Source organism: Staurois parvus, unplaced genomic scaffold, assembly GCF_062004578.1.
Source record: "Staurois parvus isolate SC_StPar_1 unplaced genomic scaffold, SC_StPar_1.0 ptg000291l, whole genome shotgun sequence".
NCBI classification, from domain to species: Eukaryota; Metazoa; Chordata; class Amphibia; order Anura; family Ranidae; genus Staurois; species Staurois parvus.
This window is the reverse complement of record NW_028318087.1, coordinates 6,138,047-6,163,576: the sequence shown is the minus strand read 5'-3', so window position 1 is coordinate 6,163,576 and position 25,530 is coordinate 6,138,047. Positions and strand designations below refer to the sequence as shown.

The 25,530-nt window shown below is 40.3% G+C and overlaps 1 protein-coding gene across 18 annotated transcripts in view; it reads right to left on the bottom strand.

Annotated features, from left to right (window-relative positions):
* The window catches only part of KCNMA1 (potassium calcium-activated channel subfamily M alpha 1), a 976,002-nt gene that overhangs the window by 728,577 nt on the left and 221,895 nt on the right, over positions 1-25,530 (bottom strand). For all 18 annotated transcript variants that reach the window (XM_089682563.1, XM_089682562.1, XM_089682551.1 and 15 more), the window contains exon 2: positions 22,613-22,780. In XM_089682563.1, the coding sequence (XP_089538689.1) occupies positions 22,613-22,780 (168 nt within the window). The remainder of the gene's footprint in view (positions 1-22,612; positions 22,781-25,530) is intronic.

Below are 25,530 nucleotides of genomic sequence, written 5' to 3'. Positions count from 1 at the left end.
AAATAGTGGTAAAGTGATAGAGGAGATGGAGAAACTCCTAAGTGTAAGGATGCAGGATCAGCATCAGTGTGAAGTCCCACTCAGCATAATGCCTATTCAAGAAAAAGCTAAAAGCCTGTTTGAAGACTTGAAGAAAAAACGGGGTGAACAGTGGGCATCTTTTACTGCCAGCCATGGATGGTTTAACAGATTCAAGGCTAGAGCCAACCTTCACAACATAAAAGTAGGGTGTGATGCTGCCAGTGCAGATACCATAGCTGCCCAAGAATTTCCAGCAACACTTAGAGAATTTATGAAGGTGCTTATTTACCCCAACATGTTTTTAACGTCGATGAAACAGGACTGTAATGGAACAGCATACCAGAAAGAAGTTACATAAGTAAATTGGAAAAGGTGATGCCAGGCTTCAAAGCAGCAAAGGACAGACTTACTTTGTTTGGTGGCAATGCTTCTGGCGATTTGAAACTAAAGTCTCTCTTAGTTTACCATTCAGAGAACCCAAGAGCCCTCAAAAACATAGCTGAGGGCTCTCTACCTTGTGTGTGGAAGTGCAACTCCAAAGTCTGGGGTACACAGGCTATTTTCCAGGACTGGTTTTTCCACCACTTTATCCCAGAGATACAGAAATATTGTTTGGAGAAAGATATCCCATTCAACATTCTTTTGCTGCTCGACAATGCACCAGGTCACCCCCAATTCATGGATGACTTTCATTCCAACGTCAAAATAGTGCATCTGCCACCAAATACTACAGCGCTCATCCAACCTATGAACCAAGGAGTTGTGACTTTCAAGAAATATTATTTACATCACACTTTTCGTCAGGCAGTGAAGGCAATTGATGAAACAGAAACAACCTTGTGACAATTTTGGAAGGACAATAACATCTACAAGGCAATAAAAAACATCAATTTTACTTGACATGAGGTTTCAGCTGTCACCATGAATTGCGTTTGGAAAAACCTTTGCCCGTAGTTTGTTCATGAAGTTCATGGACTTGAGAAGATGGGTAAAGAGTCCAGAGAGGTCTTCAACAACTTAGTGACCCTTAGCATGAAGCTGGAGCTAGATCTGAAAGTGGACGACTTCAATGAACACCTTGCTGTGCAACACAAGCAGCTTACTGAGGAACGGATGGAATTAGAGGCCCAGCGAAAAGACGAAGATGTAACTGAAGAACCAAGGAGATTCACAACACAGGAAATCGCAAGGTGATTATCTTTACTTAAAGAGGCACTGTTAGTTTTTGAGGCACAGGACCCCAGCATAGAACGATACACAAAGGTTGCATCAGCCGTTCAGAATGCCATCCAGTGCTACAGATTCATCTATGATGAAAAAGAGGGTAGACAGAATTGAATCCATCAAAAGACCTGTGTCACCAACATCAAGTGTGAGCGAAATTCCATCTTGCCCTCCATCTCCTATTGCTAATGATCCATAAGCTCCAACAACATCAGGTGTGGGCCAAATTCCATCTGGACTTCCAGCACTTATTGCTGATGATCCTTCAGCTCCATCAACATCAGATGTGTGCCAAACTCCATCTTGCACTCCAGCTCCTATTTTGCTGATGATCCTTAAGCTCCAGCATCATCAGGTGTGGGTCAAATTCCATCTTGCCCTCCATCTCCTATTGCTGATGATTCTTAAGCTCCAACATCATCAGGTGTGGGCCAAATTCCATCTTGCTCTCCATCTCCTATTGTTGATGATCCTTAAACTCTATTGTTTGTGGACAGCAACTTTCTTAAAGATTAAATAATATACAAAAATGTGGGTTATTTTCACCAAAGAAATGTAGCAGAATACATTTTGGCCTAAATTTATGAAGAACAATTATTTGCAAAATTTTATAACAGAAAAAAAGAAAATGTTTTTTATTCATTTATTCAGCAAAAAATAAAAAAAAACCAGTGTTGATTAAAAAACAACCACCGCCTTGAAGGTAGAGATGTAAGCTTACAAGCAACAATAGACCCTTTAACTAAATAGTGGTCAATACTGGCTCATATCTTAGTCACCCAGACTCCAAAACTTCCGCTGGCGTTGTTGGAAAACTTTCAAAAATTAATATCTCATGAGTCCTCTTCAAATCACCTTCCAACCAACACTCAGAAGGAAATGACAGAGACTGCATAGCATAAAACCCTTTTTCAAACACTTATTACTGCCTAAAATAACACCTACAAAGCTTAAAAGCAATTGCGGACTAAGAGAAAACCTACTTACCAGCATACACAGCCTTTTACTGTCACTTTCGGTATACGCGATGACATCAGCACGCCGATCTTCCCTATGCATTTCATCACATCAGACTAGTCAGAGGAAAAACACATAGGTGCCAATCTAGCCTAAAACTAATTCAGCCTGTGAGTGGCTCAAGAGGGATAAGACTCAATGTGTTGTGAACAGTTTATTGAAACTGATCACTCTTGGCACATCTGGGTTCTTCTATATGAGCTGAGAATTCACAGTAAACAAAGACAGAATCCACAGGGAAAACAAGATGTTTAAATCCCTTTATCAATTTATAAAATCTACAGAATCATGCTGACCTCCTAAGCAACAGATATCAACTGTGCTGACTTAAATGTGGGCTTAACTGAACATACTATTGATGCTTTCAACACATTTAGGTTTAGTTGACTATAAAATAGGGAGTAGTAACCCACAGCACCCAGTTAAAATTCTGCTTTGGGGAACATAGTCTGGGCAGACAATAAAATGGTACACAGAAGAAAAGAGCATGTGCCAAATATAAGTGGGCTGCTATTGCAGAAGGGTCTAAGGCAAAAATGTTTTCTAATGTCAGATGAGACTTGAATAAAATGCAATAAATTACAAAATAATTACTTAAATTAAAATATATTAGTGGTAATATCAATTTTCATCCTCATTCAGCAGTTGCGTTTGTACATTTTAATGATTAAGCAACTGCTTATTTAAGAGGCATATATATTTAGAATGCTAATGTGGACTACATCGGTTTTAATTTTTGCACTGCAATATGTTAACTGTCATGTATGGAAACGAGAAAACATGCTTTGGTGTAAAACAAAAGTTGTAGACAAATGCATACAAATACATAAAACTTTCATTACTAGTGTAAAAATTTTATTTTAATACACTTGAGACAAACACTTTTAGGATTCGCACTGTTAGGTATTTTTTTAGCAAATTATTTCTTTATCGTCAATTGAGGGACAAAAGGAAGGCAGTAATTCTTAGACTTCTGGGTTATACTGGATTATACTTTGGGTTATACTGGGTAATACTTTGGACACAAAGAAAAAAAAAACATTAAAGAGTAACTTCATTAACATTTTTAAAAATTAAAACTCTGCACCTACAAATAAGTAGAAGTGATTCAGCGCAACGCAGTGCCAAATCTTCCTAGTGGTAAATGCTCACGTGCTGTGGAATATCACATAAAATCATATAATAAAGTAAATTAGGTGGACATGCGTATATCCTATGCATTTATGTCCAAACATAGTACATGCATAGAATGTATGCGTTTATGTCATCACAATATATCTAGAACAATCACTAAACTGACTCTTATAAGAAAGATATGTTCAGTGGACATGCATGTATCATATGTGTATATGTCAAAACATAGAAATATGCGTAAAATATATGCATTTAACTTATCACCATACATCTGAAACAATCCACACCCATAACTGCAAAACATTAAAAAAAAAAACATAAAACTAGATCTTGTAATTATGTTCAGTGGACATGCGTGTATCTTATACGTATATATCAAAACATAAAATCATGCATAAAATACAGTTGTGTTCAAAATAATTGCAGTGTGTTGAAAAAAAGGGAATAAAGCTCAAAATCCTTCTAATAGCTTTTAATTTCCATACACACAAATGCATTGGGAACACTACACATTCTATTCCAAATCAAAACATGAAGAAGAATATATCAAATAAAAAAAAATTGAAGAAAAAAGTGAATATTAGATTGTTCAAAAAAATAGCAGTGTTTGTATTCTTCTTTACAAACTCAAACATTCATTTTATAAACTGAAAAATGTTTGAAGATTTTGCTTTCCTTTGAATCAATTAATATTTAGTTGTATAAGCACTGTTTCTGAGAACTGCTGTACATCTGTGTTGCATGGAGTCAACCAACTTCTGGCACCTGTGAACAGGTATTCCAGCCCAGGATGATTGGACTACATTCCACATTTCTTCTCTATTTCTTGGTTTTGCCTCAGAAACTGCATATTTGATGTCACCCCACAAGTTTTCTATTGGATTAAGATCCAGGGATTGGGCTGGCCACTCCATAACGTCAATCTTGTTGAAACGACCCATTTTCCTCAGAATTTCAGAGAGAAATGCACTGTAACCAGCATGTACAACATTTGCTGCCTTCCTTCCTTAAATAAGGGCAATAATTGCCACCTGTTTTTCAAAGAATGAATGACCTCACTAATAGAACTCCAGACTGCTATTATTTTGAACATGCCCCTTTCAATTAGTGATTCAATTACACAGAATCAGCAGCATGCATGTCATGACTGTTGGGTCTGTTGGATTTCTATTACTCTACTAGACCTGCTAGTAAATTATTTGCCATGTAGAAATATCATTTCTACCAAAAACAGTGATTGATCAGGTTAGTAATGTCTGACTGCTATTATTTTGAACACAACTGTAAATGCGTTTAACGCATCATCACGTATATAAAACAATCCACACCCATTGTGACAATTGCGACGTCAAATCTCAGCCCTTCACACCAAACTCGTGACCGAAGGACTAGCCAATCTAAAACCGCGATGTTACGTGCGTAACAATGCTATGCCAAGCTGTGCCCTGCACACAGATTTTCCAGCTAATGGACCACAGTCTGTGTACCGGCAGCCTGGAACGATTGTTACTGGGTCAGGTTAATTACACAATTAACCCTTCACACTGCCACCACCTCCTTTTTGTACAGAGAAAGAGGAAACTTGGCAATAACGCTATGATGGTTGAAATAATCGTCTGTATACCACTGTCATCGCAGGCAGGTTATACAGAGGATTAAACACGCACAGTAGAACTCTTTAGAGGCAGGAATTCGTAATTTGCATTAAAGGCGTTAGAAACAGTTCAACACTTTCAGAAAGTAAGATTTATTACTAAAAGGTCAAAAGGGTGCAATAAAAAAATATTTACAGCAAAAGATGTAGCCAATATATATATAAAAATACAGAGAACAATAGCACAGCAAAGAGAAAACAGAAAGGAGTTTAAAGGGTTAAAGTACTTGCCAATCATCCTTGGTTTAAGCAGTTTCAAGTTTTATGAGCTCAAAAAGGATTTCTTGTCTCTCACTCAGTTTTGATGTTAAACGGGAGACTCTTTTCTCTCACACATAACAAGCATAACAGCCCTTTTCTAGGATCTCAGCAGGGTGTCTCCCTGGAGCAGTGAAACCAATCGTCTCCTTTTGGGGAGGGATGTGTAGGTGGAGACTTAAGTTATGATCAGAAACTCTCATAGCTGATATTTTGGCCTATAACTTTTCCTAGGTATATGTAACATTCCACCCACGGGTAGATTAATATGCAGAATTGTCTGCTGAAAATCTACATATGAAATATAACATACCTGCTGGGATGATTAAGCAGATTTTATTTTCTGCTCTCCTGTTGATCTCAGCTAGGGAAGGTAATATACCAAACGATTTGTCTCAACGTGACCAATCTGAAGATATGCCTGTGTTTTGTGTAAGTCCCTTATATTCCAAGATATAAAATCATAGGGGGAAAATGGATTTTGAATGTGGTGTATAGTTTATTACTGCTCTGGAATGTCTTTGAACTCAGTGAAGAGCTTGGTTTATGCTTTTACTATGTCCCAGATTGCACAGTTTCTTAGACAGAGAGGCACCCAGCTAGTGAGGTTTTATAGCCAGGACGCCCTCCCACTGAGTTTGGTGCCTGTGATCTCTGCAAACTCACACCGACCACATGTCACTGAACAGAGAGGGAGGGTGGGATGAGCAAAGAGGGGGAGAAAGATCTACAAGATGGAGGGTTGGAGGAAAATGGTTGAACTGCGTCCATCTCTGTGGGTACGATTGCTACACCCATAACTACACACGTGTAGATACCCATCCACTGACAGTAATATGCTCTCATCTTTTGTATCACTGGATCTGTGCACCAAAAAAGCTGAGTGTATTATATTTTTTTTTTCAAAAAATGGTGAGTTTTAAGCGGAGAGCGCTATATTTCCTTCTTTGTTCCGAGTTTATTGAAAACAGTCCACCAAGGATTGCTGAGGATGGAGATGGGTTGAGGAGCCCAATTGACCTGGAGGAAACTATTACTCGTGTGATATAGGTGTCCCCGCTACAAGAGACAGGTGCATGAGACCTCGCTGTGAGATCTATCAAAAGGTGAGAGCATATTACGGTCAGTGGATGGGTATCTACACATGGTGATCATATAAACGAAGATTTTAGAACGAAGAGCACAACATGTAGTACATATTTGATTAGTTGCACGGTTGGATTTTTGGACATTATGAAAATATATGGACACTTAGAATTTACCATTATTTTGTGTTGTAGTTATGGGTGTGGATTATTTTATATATATGATGATATGTTAAACGCATATATTTTATGTTTTGATATATACACATTTGATACACACATGTCCACTGAACATAATTTATTATAAGATCTAGTTTTATGTTTTTGTTATGTTTTGCAGTTATGGGTGTGGATTGTTTCAGATATATGGTGATGAGTTAAATGAATATATTTTACATATGATTCTATGTTTTGACATATATGCATGTGATACATGCATGTTGACTGAACATACCTTCTTATAAGATTCAGTTTAATGATTGTTCTAGATATATTGTGATAACATAAACACATACGTTCTATGTTTGGACATAAATGCATTGGATATATGCTTGTCCACCTAATTAACTTTATGATATGATATTATGTGATATTACACAGCAAGTGAGCATTTACCACTAGGAAGATTTGGCACTGTGCGGCACTGAATCACTTATACTTATTTTTTGTTTTTTTGTGAGAACACAAAAAAGTGTGACCAGCAATACTAACAATAGTTATATACAGCTGGGTTCAACCTCATATTATATGGTTTTGGTAAATCTAAAGGAAAATTGTACAAGAAAAATGTATAATGTGTGGCCAGCCTTACTCCAGTATACATTCTATTTTGTTGACCACCACAGCTTATTGATCCATCTCTTTTCTTTATGGCAGATGAATGGTTATCCTCCACATGTTAGTTGAGGTCCACCAATCTTTCAAGGTTCCCTTACCTGTCCTGGTCTGAACACAAGGTTATCCTACAATGTCATTTCTGGTCATAGCAACTTGCAATAAATCAAATATTTACAAAATTCCGTAAAAGACACAGATTTTTCAAACTACAAAGTCATTAAGAGATATTTAAAGACTCTTTTGCTAAACATCAGAACTAATCCAGAAATGTTTCATTTGCAAACACGTTTCATCAGCTGACATACTTCACCTAGTAAGAACACTGGATACAACTAATAAAAAATGAATTCTCAGATAACCTACAGCACTATGATTACTTTGCCCCTGGAGCTCATATGTATAATTGCAATCAAAGAATAGCAATAGTTCCATTCTCACAATGGTGAAAAAATGAGAGAGAACAGGATATATTAGAATACTTTACTTTCAATAATTTCTATAAAGATTTTAAGAGCAATAACAGTTTTTGCATATCTGGACACATTAGAATTTGAAAATGTGTTACAATGTTATACATGTTATAACCTATTATAACACGCGAGTAATGTATACCAGTTAAAGGAAATGTGCACAAAGAGAAATAACCAGGCTGTAATTGCTGAGTTTCTTGTAAAGATACTATCTACCTGGCTGTGTTTAGCTTCAATACTTTGCGTAGAGTCAGAACTTCTAATTCATAGACTTGATCTACGTAGGGCCTCAATAAGCAGAAGTGGTTGACAATGGGAACCTCCATATACTCAAAGTGCAGGGTTCCTTTAAAGTTAGTCAGAGACTGCCCAGTCATAGACTAAGAGACAAAGGAGAAACTGTAAGCACAAGCCTGTAGGTAAAACATAGACATTACTTCCACTGTCTAAAGTAATATCAATATGTTATAACTGTTCATTTGCAGGAACACCTTTGTTCCTAATATGACTAGGTTTTTACACGGTTATAATAGACTATATTTGGCAGAAATCAAATACATATTTTTGGTACACATTCTGACAACCTTATAACCTTATTTTATCAATTTTATGTCATTGTCCTGCCTTCTCTGCAGTTATGAAAGGGTTACAGAGGATTACAGGCAGTATAACCTTTGATGTCCACACAGTAAAGAGTCGATGATTGATAACCGATGATCTTTTACTGATAACATGTGATCATAATGAGAATGAATGAATAAATGTGAATGCGCGGATGAATGTGGTAAAACTGAAATACAAACAGAATAAACAGACATGAGTACATATCTAACTACCTAGCTATATACATAACATTCCTCAGTATATAGGAGGGGTACTTACAGACTTTGGGGGTCTAATCAAGCCCATATATGAAGAGGGAACAGCATCCCACATGTACTTGCATTGTAGAATTTCTTCAGTCTGAAGAGATGAGGTCACTTCCTCCCAAGTTAGCAGACAGGACGTCCCTAGCCTTAAAGGGACAGACACTGCTGAATGCTAAAGAATGCCTTGTGTAATACAAGGCAGTACACTCCCCACCTGGCATAATAATGATATGCCACTATTAAACTCCTGGAAGGAGTAAAACGACTTCCGTGATGGGTCTAAGGTACACCTTAGGGGTGCCCTGTTTTACTACTCTGACCTCTACTTTCCTGACTCTGCTATCACTACTAGCATCAGTCCCCACAATGAGTCCAATTGGCCACTCGTTCCTGTGGGCCTGAGAGTCTTTTAGTAGAACAACATCTCCAACTTGTAAGTTGGGCTTGTCGGCTTGCCATTTGTTGCCTGGTTGGAGGGTCGTCAGGTACTCCTGCCTCCATCTCTTCCAGAAGATATCACATCTGATAATGGTGACATTGGCTTGCTCAAGATAGTCATTGTTACCCTGGTCAACACTGGCTGTTTTGCTGAAGGATCTGGCCAAGCAGATGAGTTTCCCTATGGCACGGATGAGTGACTTCCAGCTGGAAAACCTTTCGAACCTACATGAGCCAAGACCTTCTCTGGTGGTTAGAGTCTTGTAAACTGCAACTAGAGGTCTTACCTCTTTGTCTTGGTCTGGTTCTACATGCTGAAAAGTTCCTTTCTGATCAGTCTCTTCAGTTTCTGGTCCAGTCAAGAAGGATGGACCTGTGAACCAGTTAGTCTGTTTGAGGACAGCAGCTGGTACCAGTCTAGTCCCATGATCAGCAGGGTTCTTGTCTGTACTGATGTGATGCCACTGTTCTGGACTTGTACACTTTCTGATACGTGTTACTCTGTTTGACACGTATGTGTAGAATCTTCTTGAAGCGTTGTGGATATAACCTAAAACAATCTTGCTGTCTGTGTAGAAGTTCACTGCATGGATCTCGATGTCCAGTTCCGCAATGAGTAAGTCTGCTATCTCCACAGCTAGGACAGCAGCACAAAGTTCTAAGCGTGGGACCGTGTGAGCAGGTCTTGGAGCCAGTTTGGACTTTCCCAAGATGAATCCTGCATGGCTTTGTCCCTGAGTGTCTATGACTCGAAGGTAGGCTACAGCTGCTATAGCCATGGTGGATGCATCTGAAAACACGTGTATCTCTCTTTGTTTTGTAACAGACAAAGAAACAGACATATGGTCTTTGGATGCTAAATCGCTCAAGCTCCAGCAAAGAGTCTTTCCACAACTTCCACTGCATTTCTTTCTTTTAAGGTAGAGGTGTGTCCCAATCACTTTGTTCTAGCTCAGTTGTAATCTCTCTCAAAAGAGCTTTGCCTTGCATGGTGATGGGTGCTACGAACCCCAAGGGATCGTAAAGACTGTTGACCGTAGACAAGACACCTCGCTTTGTGAAAGGCTTCTCTTCCCTGGATACTCGGAAGGTGAAGCTGTCAGTTTTCAAGTCCCAACTAAGCCCTAAGCTTCTTTGAAGGGGTGGTGAATCTGTACCTAGATCTAGGTCTTTGAGGTCTTTTGCACGGTCTTCTGCTGGGAATGCTTCCATTACTTTGCTGTTGTTGGAAGCCACTTTGTGCAGTCTTATGTTAGAGTCTGCTAGCAAGTCTCTAGTGCTTTTCAAAATGTCAATGGCTTCTCCACTACTGGAGAAGGAAGCAAGTCCATCATCTACATAAAAGTTTTTCATAACAAATTGTTTGGCTTCAGGGTTGTGTCTGTCACCTTGCTGCGCTGCTCGTCTCAAGTTGTAGATAGCGACAGCTGGTGAGGGACTGTTCCCAAACACATGTACTTTCATCCTATACTCTATGATACCTTTGTTGAGGTCGTTGTCTTCATACCATAGGAACCTCAGGTAGTCTCTGTGGTCTTCACGGACAAGGAAACAGTAGAACATCTGCTGTACATCTGCTGTTACTGCAACAAGTTCTCTTCGGAATCTGATAAGGACTCCAAGAAGTGTGTTGTTCAGGTCTGGTCCGCTGAGAAGTACATCATTAAGGGAAATACCTTCATGCTTTGCGCTGGAATCAAATACTACACGTATCTGACCTGGTTTTTGAGGATGGTACACTCCGAATATTGGCAAGTACCAGCATTCTTGTGTTTCATGCAGTGCTGGTGCTTTTTCAGCTTGATCTTTGTCAAAGATTTTCCGCATGAATTCTTGAAAGTGTTCTTTCATGTCTGGCTTTCTTTCAAGAGTGCGCTGCAATAGCGCAAGGCGTTTCTCTGCTTGCACTCTGTTGTTGGGAAGACGATGCCGTGGTGTACGGAATGGTAGTGGGGCTACCCAACTGCCTGCTTTGTCTTTGAAGACTTCTCTGTCCATGATCTCAAGGAAGAGGTTATCTTCAACAGATGGTGCTAGTTTGTCATCATCTTGAGTTCTCTCAAACACTTTGTGGCCTAGCTGATCTGAATCTTCAGCTGAGGCTGTATCTTCCAGGAACCTCTGGATGTTCTGGGGATGCGTTGGGTTAGATAGTTTCTCTTTAATCTGCATGCTGTTGTTACATGGGCAAAGACATGATGTGCGACCATTCTGCAGCAGATTTGTTCTGTAGACATTAACCTTTGCGGGTTTGTGAAGTCCGTCCAGACATACATTTCCAACGATAACCCATCCAAGATCAAGACGTTTAGCAAATGGTGCATTGTGCGGCCCATTGTATTGTTCTCTGACCTTGTGCACTCTCAGTATGTCTCTTCCTAGTAGAAGGACGATTGCAGCATCTGGGTTGAGTGTTGGGATCTTGTTTGCTATTCGAATGAGATGAGGGTAGTGACGTGCCACTTCAGGTGTGGGAATCTCTGACCTGTCATCTGGTATCATGTCACATTCTATGAGGGTAGGAAGAGTCAGCTGCGTCTTTCCATCTAATGACTCGATGGTGTAGTTGTTTGCTCTTCTCCCTGATGTCTCTATAACTCCAGAACATGTCTTCAAGGTGTATGGAGTTGAACTTCCTTTGTCATCGAAGAGGTCAAAGAATTCTGTCTTTGCTAGAGACCTGTTGCTTTGTTCGTCTAGGACTGTATACATCTTCACTGCCTTTTCTCTGAGACCGTTGGGATACACTTTGACTAAGCATATCTTGGAGCATGATCTAGAGAGTCCTGGTTCTGTACAGATCTCAGTGCACTTTGAAGTTATCGCTGGTGTTGCACTTTCTTTTTGCTCCCCACCATGATCTTCTTGAGTTGCTGGAACTTCTGATCTCCATGGTGGTGGTCCTGGGTGCAGTGCTGACAGATGTCGGTCATTGTTGCATTCTGTGCACCGTATTTCTCTCTTACAGTCTTTTGCAAGATGTTGCATTGAGGCGCAGCATCTGAAACAAATGTGATTGTCTTTAAGGTAAGTCTTGCGCTCCTCTAATGTCTTACTTCTGAAACTGCGACATTTTCTTAGTGGATGAGGCTTGTTGTGTATTGGGCACTGTTTGTCTGGATCCTCAACTTCCTTGCTTGTGTTGTCTTCCTGATTGGCTGCAGCCTCAGGCGGAACTTCTGTCTTCCGCACAGACACTGTTGCTCTGCGTTCTTTGTAGTGTACTGGTGGCTGCTTCTCTGTCCTTGGGGAGCTTGCAACTCTCTTGTTCAGGAAGGCGAAGCTTGGGTCATTGCGTGTCTTAGCTTGGTCTACAATGAATTCAGCGAGGAAGACAAACGGTGGAAATGCAACTCGATAGTCTTTCTTGTATCTGGATGCTTGAGAGACCCACCTTTCTTGCAGGTTGAAAGGGAGCTTCTCGATTATGGGCTCTACTCCACGTGCTGCGTCTAAGTATAAGAGACCTGGCAGAGTTCCACTAGTCTTTGCTGCTTCTATCTCTAGGAGTAGGTCTCCAAGCTCTCTCAGCTTCTGATTGTCTTTGTTTGTCATTTTTGGGCAAGTTTCAATTTTCTTTAAAAGTGCTTCTTCTATTACTTCAGGTGACCCATAGCAGTCTTCCATTCTCTGCCAGACCATCGCAAGTCCTGTTGTTGCATCATGGACATGCACTGACCTGATTCTTTTGGCCTGCTCTGAGGACTCTGGTCCTAGGTATTTGGCGAGTAGGTCGAGCTTCTCTCTGTCTGTCAGCTCTAAGTTTTGGGTGCTGCTTAGGAAGGATGACCTCCAGGCCCAGTAGTTTTCAGGACGATCGTCGAACTTCAAGAGACCAGTGCTCACCATCTCACGGCGCATCAGGTATTTCGACACGTCTGTAACCCTTGCTGTGTCAGGTGCATTTGTTCTGGGTACAAACGCGGGACAACTGGCTGATAGTGACTGATGGGTTCGTTGTGGTATTTGACTAAGTCTATTTTGGTCAGATGGTTGCTCTCCTCTATTGTAGTCTAGATCTGGTTTTGCACGAGGAGAGGTTATATCGCCATCTACTTGGTTTCTTTTCTAACTATGGTGTTGATTTACTAAAACTGGAGTGTGCAAACTGTGGTGCAGCTCTGCATAGAAACCAACCAGCTTACAGTGTTTTTTGTCAGCTTAATTGAACAAGCTGAAGTTAAAAGCCGATTGGCTACCCTGCACAGCTGCACCAGATTTTGCACTCTTCAGTTTTAGTAAAGCTCAGTTCGCACAGCAACGGATGGCTGATGGACAGCTCTTCTGCTCCGGTAGCTGTCCATTCCAGGCTGCGGTAGAGGACAGTGTGGTGCATGATTCAGCACACATGGCTCCCTTTTTTTGTTTTGTACAAAAACTTTATATGAAGTATACAAAACGTACACTTCATTCATAGCAGTATCAAATTGCGATACTGTACAATCCCATGCGATTCAAACACAGTGCCCTGCAATAAAATGCAGAATGTCTGCAGTTTAGCGCAGCTCTAGGTTGAGTTGCAGTGTGAATAGGACACAGAGGAAACAACAGTTTCCTGTGTGTCCTTGCAGTGACAGACATTTTACAATTCAGCCTTAATCAATCCCTATGTATTTTCAAAATAATTTCTTTAAAGCAGACCCACAAAAACTAAAACCCCATTTATACGCAAGTCTGCATTCTCAGCACAAAACACATTCAATTTTCATTGCAAATTGGCATTATTTATGCACACTTACTAATTTATTCTCTCATTTCCACCTCACATGGGCACTGGGCTCCTAGCTGCCACACCAGTGCCTTCCAGGGAGTTTGTACCAACCTAACTGGACACAATTCTAATACCTCTCTGTGATGAGTATGTGTCTTTTTCTAGGGCAGGACAGCTTGTTACATCAGAACAGGGGAATGTCTAGGCTACAGACACAGTATAATACATCAGAATACTGTAAATGTGACTATTTTCTTAATTTGTATTCTGTTACAATAGACAAGTCTCTTACAACTTTTAGGCCCCTTTCACATGGGCAGTTAGATTTCAGTTTTTAGCTCCGGTTAGAGCAACTTACTCACTGCAGCTAAATGCAGACAATGCATTCCAATGGCTCCATTCACACACTGCGTTTAGCAACGTTTTGACAACATACGGTTTTATGCATTTAGAAAAAATAAAGTTGACTGCGCCCAGGAGCGATGTACCGCAGCTATCGGTACATAAACGCAGTTAATAGCAGTACAAAGAAAAAAATAAGTAAACAGTTGCATTAGAAAAGACAAGAATTTACTACCACAGCTAAACGCAGCCGCACATAAACGCAGATAAACGCAATTTACAAACGCAAGTGATCTATGTGCCAGGAGTGTTGGAATTTCAAAATAAAAAAATCTGCATTTACAAGCGGCAGAACAACCGCCCATGTGAAAGAGGCCTTATGTGTATTAATTACATTATGTATGTAATTTGGTAAATTGTATACTTGTATGGAGTTCCATTTTAAGTTCTCTCTCATTTATTGATCTAATGCAACCATGCATGACGGGCAATTCAATCCGACAAGGTCATAAAAAAAATACATAAACCCAGGTTACCAATAAATACTACATGCAGATATAGGCAGCTGACAATATATGTAAGCCTCTACTGTTACTGTGAAGCTTTATTTGGACCTGCATACTATAGAGGCTGCCAGTCACGTTGAAGAACCAATAAGAAGGTATTACGACTATTACCTCAAATCTTAGCCTGGCAGAATGTCACTGAAGTTCTAATCTATTCCAACTTTCCATTAAGTTATTAGCGACATCCCTCTCTTTATGGTCAGTCAGCATATTTCTTGGCTGTCAAAATAATCTAAAGGCTTTCATACATTCTTGAATGAGGTGACTGTAGCCATATTAGTGCATTTGCGACAGAAACAATTGAGTACTGTCCGTGATACTTTTTTTATTTGCACTAACATACATTTTTGAGGACAAGCTTTCGGGGTATGTCCCCTTCTTCAAAGTCCAAACAGTACTACTACAAATCACAACGTTTAAGCAGAATGTTAGAAGAGATTGAGAAGAAAAAAAAAAGGCTATAGATAAGATACATCAAGAGCGAGGGGGGGAGGGGGGGATACTACACTCACACAGAGGGGGTCAAGCTTCAGCTAATAGATAGTCATAAAGCTGTCGGATAATGGTTGAGGAGTCCCATGTCCAAGTTAAGGCCGTTATCTTTTGTGTCAAAGAGAATTATCATTCTTAGTTCAAATGTTTTTCTTTCCTGGATAGATTTGAATTTTCCCTTCAGAACCAAAACATTGAGATCTTCCATATTGTGGCCTGGTTGTGTGAAACGGTGTCCAACAGGTGTGTAAAGGTCACCTTCTTTATGTTCCTTGATGGTATGTCTGTGCAGATTCATCCTTGTTTGCAACTTCTGTCCTGTTTCACCAACATAAGATCCTTTGCTGCATTTTCTGCACTGGATAAGGTACACAACATTACTGGAGGTGCAGCTGTATGATCCGGAAATATTGAAGATCCCTTTTGAGTGTCTGATACTTTTTGATGGATTGATTTGGTTGCACAGCTTGCAGCGTTTCTTATTGCAGGGTTTGCTTCCATTATTTGTGACATCATAATCAGAAGGAAGTTTCCTACTGATTAGTTTATTTCTGAGGTTGGGGGGTTGTCTAAAAGCCACTATTGGTGGTTGCAGGAATATTTCTTTCAGAGTTCCATCCTCTGTTATGATGGGTTGTAAATCTTTGATTATTTTTCTTATTCCTTCTAGTGCTGGGTTGTATGTGTTTACTAGAGGTACACGGTTGTTTGTTTTTTTCTCTTTGTACTGAAGTAGATTTTCTCTTCAGGTTCTCAAGGCTGTGTTTATGCTAGTGTTGATAGTTTTGTCCTTGTAACCCTTCTTACGAAAGGCGTCTGCTAGTGTCCCGAGATGTTTATCTCTGTCTCTTGGGTGAGAACATACTCGGTGGTATCTAATGGCCTGACTGTGTATGATGGTACGTAGAATGATGTTTTAATGAGACGATACACGATTTGCGCAACAATCAGGCCATCACCATCAAACCAGCGGACAAAGGGGGAGCAGTTGTTGTGATGGATACAAACAAATACATACAAGAAGGCCAGAGGCAGCTGGAAAATGCCATTTACTATAAAAAAACTGGATTATGATCCGACCCAGGACTTTACAAAGCAATTAAAAGGTCTCATTAAAACACTTCCAGCCCACCTACATTCAGAACTTATAAATGCAATTCTGGATCATCCAGAAATCGGGGACTTCTACATGCTGCCCAAAGTCCACAAGCCAGGAAATCCAGGCAGTTATCCATCATAACAGGTATGAATACACTCACTGAACAAATCTCAGGCTTTGTAGAAAAAAATTTAAAACCGTTAGTCATGAATACTGCTAGTTTCCTGCAAGACACAACTGACTTTCTGAACAAGATCAACAACATACAGCAATTACCATCTAATACACTTCTAGTGACTATGGATGTAGTATCCCTGTATAGTAATATCCCTCACAAGGATGGATTAGCTGCATGTCACAGATCTTTATCATCCTCACCAAACAACAAATACACTGCTGAGGATGTTACACAGCTCATTGAATTCATACTTACACACAACTACTTTGCTTTCAATAAAGACATCTATCTTCAATGTATGGGCACTGTGATGGGAAGTAAAATGGCACCCCGATATGCAAATTTATTTATGGCTGACCTAGAGGAACAATTCCTGAACAGCATGGAACAAAAACCATACAGATACTTTTGCTATATTGATGATATTTTCATCATATGGACAGAAGGTGAAGAAAACCTAAAACAATTTTACTCATTGATGAACACTTTTCATCCATCAATCAAACTAAAAATGGAATACTGAAACACACAGGTCAACTTCCTAGACACCACAGTATACATCAGGGATGATACGCTTCACACTTCAATATACAGGAAACCCACTGACAGATGCAACTACCTCCACAGTTCCAGCTTCCACCCCCAACACATGAAACGTGCCATCATACACAGTCAGGCCATTAGATACCACCAAGTATGTTCTGACCCAAGAGACAGAGATAAACATCTCGGGACACTAGCAGACGCCTTCCATAAGAAAGGTTACAAGGACAAAACTATCAACAACAGCATAAACACAGCCTTGAGAACCCGAAGGGAAAATCTACTTCAGTACAAAGAAAAAAAACAAACAACCGTGTACCTCTAGTAACAACATACAACCCAGCACTAGAAGGGATAAGAAAAATAATCAAAGATTTACAACCCATCATAACAGAGGATGGAACTCTGAAAGAAATATTCCAGCAACCCCCAATACTGGCTTTCAGACAACCCCCCAACCTCAGAAATAAACTAATCAGTAGGAAACTTCCTTCTGATTATGATGTCACAAATAATGGAAGCAAACCCTGCAATAAGAAACGCTGCAAGCTGTGTAACCAAATCAATCCATCAAAAAGTGTCAGACACTCATAAGGGATCTTCAATATTTCTGGATCATACAGCTGCACCTCCAGTAATGTTGTGTACCTTATCCAGTGCAGAAAATGCAGCAAAGGATCTTATGTTGGTGAAACAGGACAGAAGTTGCAAACAAGGATGAATCTGCACAGACATACCATCAAGGAACATAAAGAAGGTGACCTTTGCACACCTGTGGGACACCATTTCACACAACCAGGCCACAATATGGAAGACCTCAATGTTTTGGTTCTGAAAGGAAAATTCAAATCTATCCAGGAAAGAAAAACATATGAACTAAGAATGATAATTCTCTTTGACACAAAAGATAACGGCCTTAACTTGGACATGGGACTCCTCAACCATTATCCGACAGCTTTATGACTATTAGCTGAAGCTTGACCCCCTCTGTGTGAGTGTAGTATCCCCCCCTCTCCCCCCCTCGCTCTTGATGTATCTTATCTGTAGCCTTTTTTTTTTTCCTCAATCCCTTCTAACATTCTGCTTAAACGTTGTGATTTGTAATAGTACTGTTTGGACTTTGAAGAAGGGGACATACCCTGAAAGCTTGTCCTCAAAATTGTATGTTAGTGCAAATAAAAAAAGTATCACGGACAGTACTCAATACATTCTTGAACAAAGGCAGTGAAAAACTAGAATTTCCAGAGGAATGTTAGCATTAGTTGATACTGATTTTTTCACAGCACGGGATTTAACTGGTTCACAGCCACCCTATAGCAGAACTACTTCTACAGGGTGGCAGGGCTGCACAAAATCACGTATATATACGTTATTTTGCATTTTCAGGTAGGGGGTGAGCGCCGCCACCCTACCCGTGCTACCATTGCTGTCAACAGCTGTCAAGCACCAGGTCCTGTCCGGAGATTCCCCGCCAGCACCCGGCGATCGCCGAGGAACAGTGACAGGAGAGATGTCTGTATGTAAACAATACAGATCTCTCCCCTATCAGCACCAACATGCTGCTTTGCAAAGCAATACAAAGCAGCATGTTTCCCGAGTAAAACAGCACACAGTTAACCCTTTGATCACACCAGATGTTAACCCTTTCCTGCCCAGTGTCATTAGTACAGTGTCAGTGCTTTTTATTAGCACTGATCATTGTATTAGTGTGACTGGGGATGTCAGTGGCAGTTAGTTGGTTCCCCCCCAGTGTCAGAATGCCCGCTGCAGTCCTGCAATAAGTCACTGATCGTCGCCATTACTAGTGTAAATAAAAAAAACAGTATATATACCACCAATTGTAGACGCTATAACTTTCATGTAAACCAATTAATATACACTTATTGGGATGTTTTTAGCAAAGACATTTTTATTATTATTATACAGGATTTATATAGCGCCAACAGTTTGCTTAGCAGTTTACAATATAACGAGAGACAATACAGCAACAATACAGTTCAATACAAGAGGGTTAGGAGGGCCCTGCTCCTTCGAGCTTACAATCTAAGAGGGAGGGGCTAGTGGTACAAAAGATAGTAACTGTGGGGGATGGACTGGTAGGAGGAGTAGAAGGTTTCATTATTAGCTGAGGGCAGGATAGGCTTCCCTGAAAATAGGTTTTCAGAGATCGCCTAAAAGTGAGCAGAGTAGGCAATAGTCTGATAAATTGGGTTAGAGATTTCCAGAGGATGGGGGAAGCTCTGGAGAAGTCCTGGAGACAAGCATGGGAGAAGGAGACAAGGGAGCTAGTGAGCAGGAGGTCGTGCGAGGAGCGGAGAGTACGGTTTGGGTGATATTTGGAGACAAGATTGGTGATGTAATTTGGGGCAGAGTTATAAATGGTTTTATATATTATTGTTAATGTTTTTGATTTTTATCCGTTGGGCAATGGGAAGCCAGTGGAAGAGAGGGGTGGCAGATACAGAACGGTTAGTAAGGTGGATGAGTCTGGCAGCAGCATTTGTGATAGACTGAAGAGGGGATAGCCTGCGATGAGGTAGGTCAATGAGGAGGGAGTTGCAATAGTCAAGGCGAGAGATAACAAGGGAGTGAATAAGTTGCTTAGTAGTTTCCGAGGTCAAGAACGGGCATATCTTGGAGATGTTGTGGAGGTGAAGTCTACAAGATTTGGACAGCGATTGGATTTGGGGCTGAAAGGACAGATGGGAGCTTTGGATTACACCTAGCACCCTCGCATGAGGGGAGGAACTGATGGTTGTGTTATTGATCTTGATGGAGAAGTCAGGGGAGGGGGCATGGGCTGGATCGAATACAAAGAGCTCAGTTTTGGAAAGATTGAGTTTGAGGAAGTGGAGTGACATCCATGCCAATATGTAACTTAGTAGGTTAGTAATGCGAGAGGAGACTGAAGGGGTGAGGTGAGGAGCAGAAAGATAGATTTGTGTGTCATCAGCATAGACATGGTACTTAAAGCCATGGGACTTTATCAAGTGACCAAGGGAGGTGGTTTAGATGGAGAAGAGTAGGGGTCTAAGGACAGAACCTTGAGGGACCCCTACAGAAAGAGGGAGTAGAGAGGAGGAGCCAGAGTTATAGGTATCGCTGAAGGAGCGCTGCGATAGGTAGGAGGAAAACCAAGAGAGAGCAGAGTCTCGGAGGCCAAGAAAGTGGAGTTTTTTGAGGAGGAGGGGATGGTCAACAGTATCAAAAGCCGTGGAGAGGTAAGTAGTAAGAGTATAGAGTAGTGGCCATGTAGCAGAATACATTTTGGCCTAAATTTATGACGAAATTTGATTTTTTGCAATTTTTTTACTGGATATGTTTTATAGCAAAAAGTCAAAAATAGTGGGTTTTTTTTCAAAATTGTCATGTTTTTTGTTTATAGCGCAAAAAATAAAAAACACACAAGTGATCAAATAACACCGAAAGAAAGCTCTATTTGTGGGTAAAAAAAGGACATAAATTTCATTTGGGTGCAGCGTTGCATGACCGCGCAATTGTCAGTTAAAATAACGCAGTGCCGTAATGCAAAAAAATGGCCTGGTCAGGAAGGGGGTAAATCCTCTGGAGGACAAGTGGTTAAAGTAAAGTCAAATGGTTTCTTTGTTTTTCATTTTAGATAGAGTAAGGAATCCTGAAACCCCCATCCCATTGTTTTTATATTTGTGCCATGTGGGGGAGATATCCGCTCACTTTCCCCTGATCTTGAAGTACAGTAAAGGACACAGGCTAGATAATCATGGACCCTGGGTTACAGGCTGGCACCTTCAGGTGACTGGACACTGGCAAAGCTTTGCTGGACATGCACCCTGGGTGTACCCCTATAACTATACCCCATTCTTTGAGTTTATATAGAAAGCGATGCAGAATAACAAAGGAAAGAAGGGGAGGGTGGCCTATGTCCTTTTCTGTACTCTAAGATATGGAAGCAAGTCAAAATTCCCTTTAGCTTAATTGTAAAAGACACAGGCTGGACATTGATAAACTCTGGGATGTCCTCAAGCAATGAACAAGAAGAGTGGACAGCAAGTCATACTGAACTGTTCCAACAGGCCCAAGAATAACAAGGATGAATGGACACAGTGTAAACTGAAGACCAGGCGGTGGCCTTGCAAAGCTTGGCAACAGAGGCTTAATGCTGTAATGCCCAGGAAACACTCACTGATCTGCTGAAGAGAGCAGCAGGTCTGGAGGCGTTTTGACCTTTATCATGAAAGCTCTTGAGATGAGTTGACTTATCCAACTGGCAACAGAAAGCAGAATGTCAATTGTGAGGCCCTGATGAAACAACAAAGAGTCTATCTTTCTGATGAATGCTTTTTGATAAATTGATAGCTGACAATTTCTAGACAATGAAGAGCAGTGTCTTTGGGATGCTTGGAAGCAGGGTACAAAGAGGGAAGTACAATATCTTGATTAAGGCAGCATATAGATGTTTGTTGTTTTGTTTTAGTTCAACCAACAGGTTGAACAAGAAAATTGACTTGATTCCTCGATCCACACAAATCGAGGTAGATGCGGGAATCCTCCCTGCTGTGACATTGTTTTCGGAGAGTGGGGAGACTTAATCCAGAGTCAGGATACACTGATCAATGTTGCAGGCTATAACTAGTAGATTGACTTCTGTACAAACTCCCTGCCCATACATGGACTGAAATTTTGCTTGTTCATGCTGAACTAGCCAACTTTCAATCCATGTATAGCTGGCTTAACCTCCTGGCTCCAGCGGTATGCAAATATGCAGCCTCTCAATGGGTGGTTCTGATGCCAAGAGGCCACATATTTGTGTTCCAGATGTAAACAAACATGTTTCAAGAGTGCCACCTACTGGAAAGTGATCATGTGACCATTGTGATAGTCAATCTCGGTGGTCACAATCATAAATCTTGCCTGGCCACCCGGCATCATAAACCCCTTAAAGGGCCGGAAGGTGAGGCGCGAAGTGGTTAAGGTAGATACCATCTTAGGTAGAAAGGCAGGTATTTGTCTTTGTAAAGGATTAGGAATAGCTCCTTACAAACGAGAGCCCCTCCTACAGAGACACATCTGAAAGAACTCATGGCCACTTTGCAAGAGAGATCATCGAAAGAGAGTTCCCTGATGGGTTCAAAGCTGCACCTGTTATGACACAACCACATCCCCCTGTAGGCCAAGCAGGCACAGTAAAAACAAGGGTGGCAATGCAGTCCCAAATGCTATGATTAAATTGTGGTCTTACAGCCTTTTCACTCTAATGAACAAAGTGAGAGAGGATCTATAAGTAATTTTTGCAGGTTAACGGGTATCGAAAAGCAAACTATTTCAACACTGTTGTGTGACTGCATTACATATAATTGTATATTATTTGACTATACTTCCACATTAAGGCTCAATTACATCTCTTTGACATTAAGATAAGAAATGCAATTTCTAAGCCTAGTTCACACTTTATCAAGCTGTCTACCCAATAATGCAGTTTCAGGTCCGGAGGCAACACCATCTGCTCCCACCGGTGAGACTGTACAAGTGTGACGGTTGTTATAAGGGTTTGCCATTAAGGAGTCCTTGTAGCTGTTCTGTGTATAGGCCACTTAAACAGTTTCAAATAACACGTTTTAGCATTTTGGCGCTGCTGTATTAGTATTTTTTGAAGTCAACATATTGAATGATTAAAAGAAATCAAAAGGATACTTACCAGCACCCGACCTGTTAAGGTCTGAGCTGAGATCATCACACCAGCCCAATCTTTTACAGATGTCATCCAGCCCACCTCAGCAACTGCAGTTTCATCCTTCTCATCAGTTGGTTTGAAGTCCCCATCAGTTGCTGTAGTGCTGACCACATTTGCCACTTTCTGTACCTCCTAGGAGAGAGGGAATAAATTATGAGAGGGGAGAATTTCCTTTTACAAAAACAGACCTAGTAAATAACCATGCAATTAAAAAAATGTAGTATGTGGTCATTCTGATTCACAGTTTCCATAGTGTCTATGGTAACTCCCCAAATTAGATAGAAGCATGGGCATGGACAACAAATTATTATTGATGTCTTGGATTGTGAAGAAGTAACTGAGTGCCTTTAGATTGATTTAGAGAAGGACCAATGGCCCTTTCATATGTATTTTCATGGTGCCCGCCCCTGTGAGTGCTGCACCGGTTGCTGCTTTTTCATGTATTCTGTCTTAATTGTGCAATAAAAACAAAAAACAAAACAAAAGGGAGGACCAATGGTCTAATTAAACACAATATAAACATCTTTTATTTGACCATAACATACCACAGTGAGAGTTATCTATGCAGAGTAGAAATCAATATTACTTTTACTGCATTTATTCACTCTTTCGTGTACCTGTGCATCACACTGTTGCAATTTTTCTTCAAATTATGACACCTAGGTTTAGCCTGTTTTGTCACCCTGGGTAACACTATTACTTTTGATTGTTACAAGTCTAATGATACTACTGAGACTTGGGTCAGGGTATGGGTTCTCCACATGCTCTCTTCAGCGGCTGCCTGCTTACTGGTATGAAAAGCATTCTGTAATTAATACAAATCATTTTGAGCACCTGATTTTCTGAACACATTTTTATTATATACCATATCTGTGCCTCACCCATCCACAATACCCTCTGTTTAATCTCTGCTATGAATACATTTCCTTCTTTTCTCATTAAAAACTAACTGCATCACATAACACAGTCAGCCCAAAACTTTGGGTTTAGGATTGTAGTCACCAAAACTTCTATGGACCTCTAGAAAATAATCTAAACATCCCTTTTATGTTTTGAGGAAGCATTTGAAATTAAATGAACCAACTGCTTGCAGTCCTTTGAGATGCTTTTTAGTTATAAAGCACCACTAATTTATACTGCTAGTGCATACTAATAACAAGTTGGTTTTGTTAAAATGGTTTCTACTCATTATACAACAGTTCTACAGTATTAAAGATCTCTATTTCTATATGCTTTAATCCAATATTCCAACAACAATGTACCCCTTTGTAGAAATCAGTATTTGGAAAGTAACCCCTAGTGTAGTTTACCTTTTGATATGCGGACAATAATAAACAGTACTTTCTATCTGGGTATAAATTCTTTTTCACAAAATTGGCTTTTTGAACAATAAAAATACTTCAGCAGGTTTATTCTAAATATACAGCATGTTTTGCACAGATATGGTAAATTTTCTTTCGGCAGCATAAGTACTCCCTGGGGTACATGGGCCACAGGCAAAGAACTCTTTAAACACTAGAGCATCCACTTTAGTGATGAAAGCATGCTCTCTTTTAAATTACTGATTGTACATATCAGGATTTTGAAATTACTTAAACTAATGTCATGCCATAAATAACATATAATTATAATAGAGTTGCCAATGTGCTAAATGATTTGTAGGAACACTATGGTTAAAGCATATACCTTCTGCAGAGAACTGTTAGACATGTTTTAAGAAGAGCCAATTCTTCAGCACATTCTTATTTATGATGAGCAGTTATTATATGCAGACGCAAAGTGGAAGCTTTAGTCTGGTGTCAAACTTAATTTCAAACCATGTGTGAAAATAACTAAAGATCTGGCCTACCAGTGTTTTTGGGAAATCTTATACGTTTTTCCCTTTTCCTGCTGCAAGCTTAAAAAAATATGACGTGCCTTTTACAGGAAAAACATTTTAATGGTTTCATATGATACTGCCATACAGTTTGTACTTTACAAAAACTTGTTTTTTAAATCTGGAATTTTTAGCAGTGTTTTATGTAGCAAACTTGCTCATCAGAGATGGACGCGGAGTTCCCCTTTTTTATTAAAAGTATTCCTCAATCCTTTATTCCCTTCCCCCTCCCTTCCTGAGAGGCACAGTGACAGATGTGTGTGTGTTAAAAGTCACTGGCCGGTAGAGCCGCAGGGGGCCCAGAACTACAAAGCCCCCCCCCCCCCATGGAGGTAGAGCCTCTCCGACCAAGGCCCGTGTAAACTCGCACCTCCTAACCACGTTGAGGCAGCTGTTCCCAGGACTTGAAAGAAATTGGAACATCATAAAGCCCACCAGCCAGGTGACAGAATTTAAATGAACATTCCTCAGGTCAGCTGTCACCTATGTTTCATATCATGGATTATGAAGCTGTCAGTTTTAATGCAGAGTCCATCCGACGACCCCTCCCAACACAGGGTATTGGCCAGTTACTCGGAGCCACTTCCCCTGCTGGGGGATTTGAAAAGACAGGCTGGCAAGCCTAAAAAGTAAGCTAAACACATCTCCCAATTTTAACATCAATATACCACCCGGGAGATCAAAGACCCTTTCGCTCTGTAACTTGGATCTGCTACCTCAAGACTTAACATGGCAAGTAACTTAACCTTTTAACTTCTCCCTGTTATCTCTTTGCTGTGCTGTTTCCTATATACAGTTGCAAGAAAAAGTATGTGAACTCCTTGGGATTACGTGGAGTTTTGCATGAATTGGGCATAAAATGTGCTCTGAACGTCATCTAAGTCACAACAATAGAAGAACACAGTCTGCTGAACATAATACTACACAAACATTAGATGTTGCCATGGTTTAATTGCACATAACATGTAAACATTCACAGTGCAGGGAGGAAAAAGTATGTGAGGCC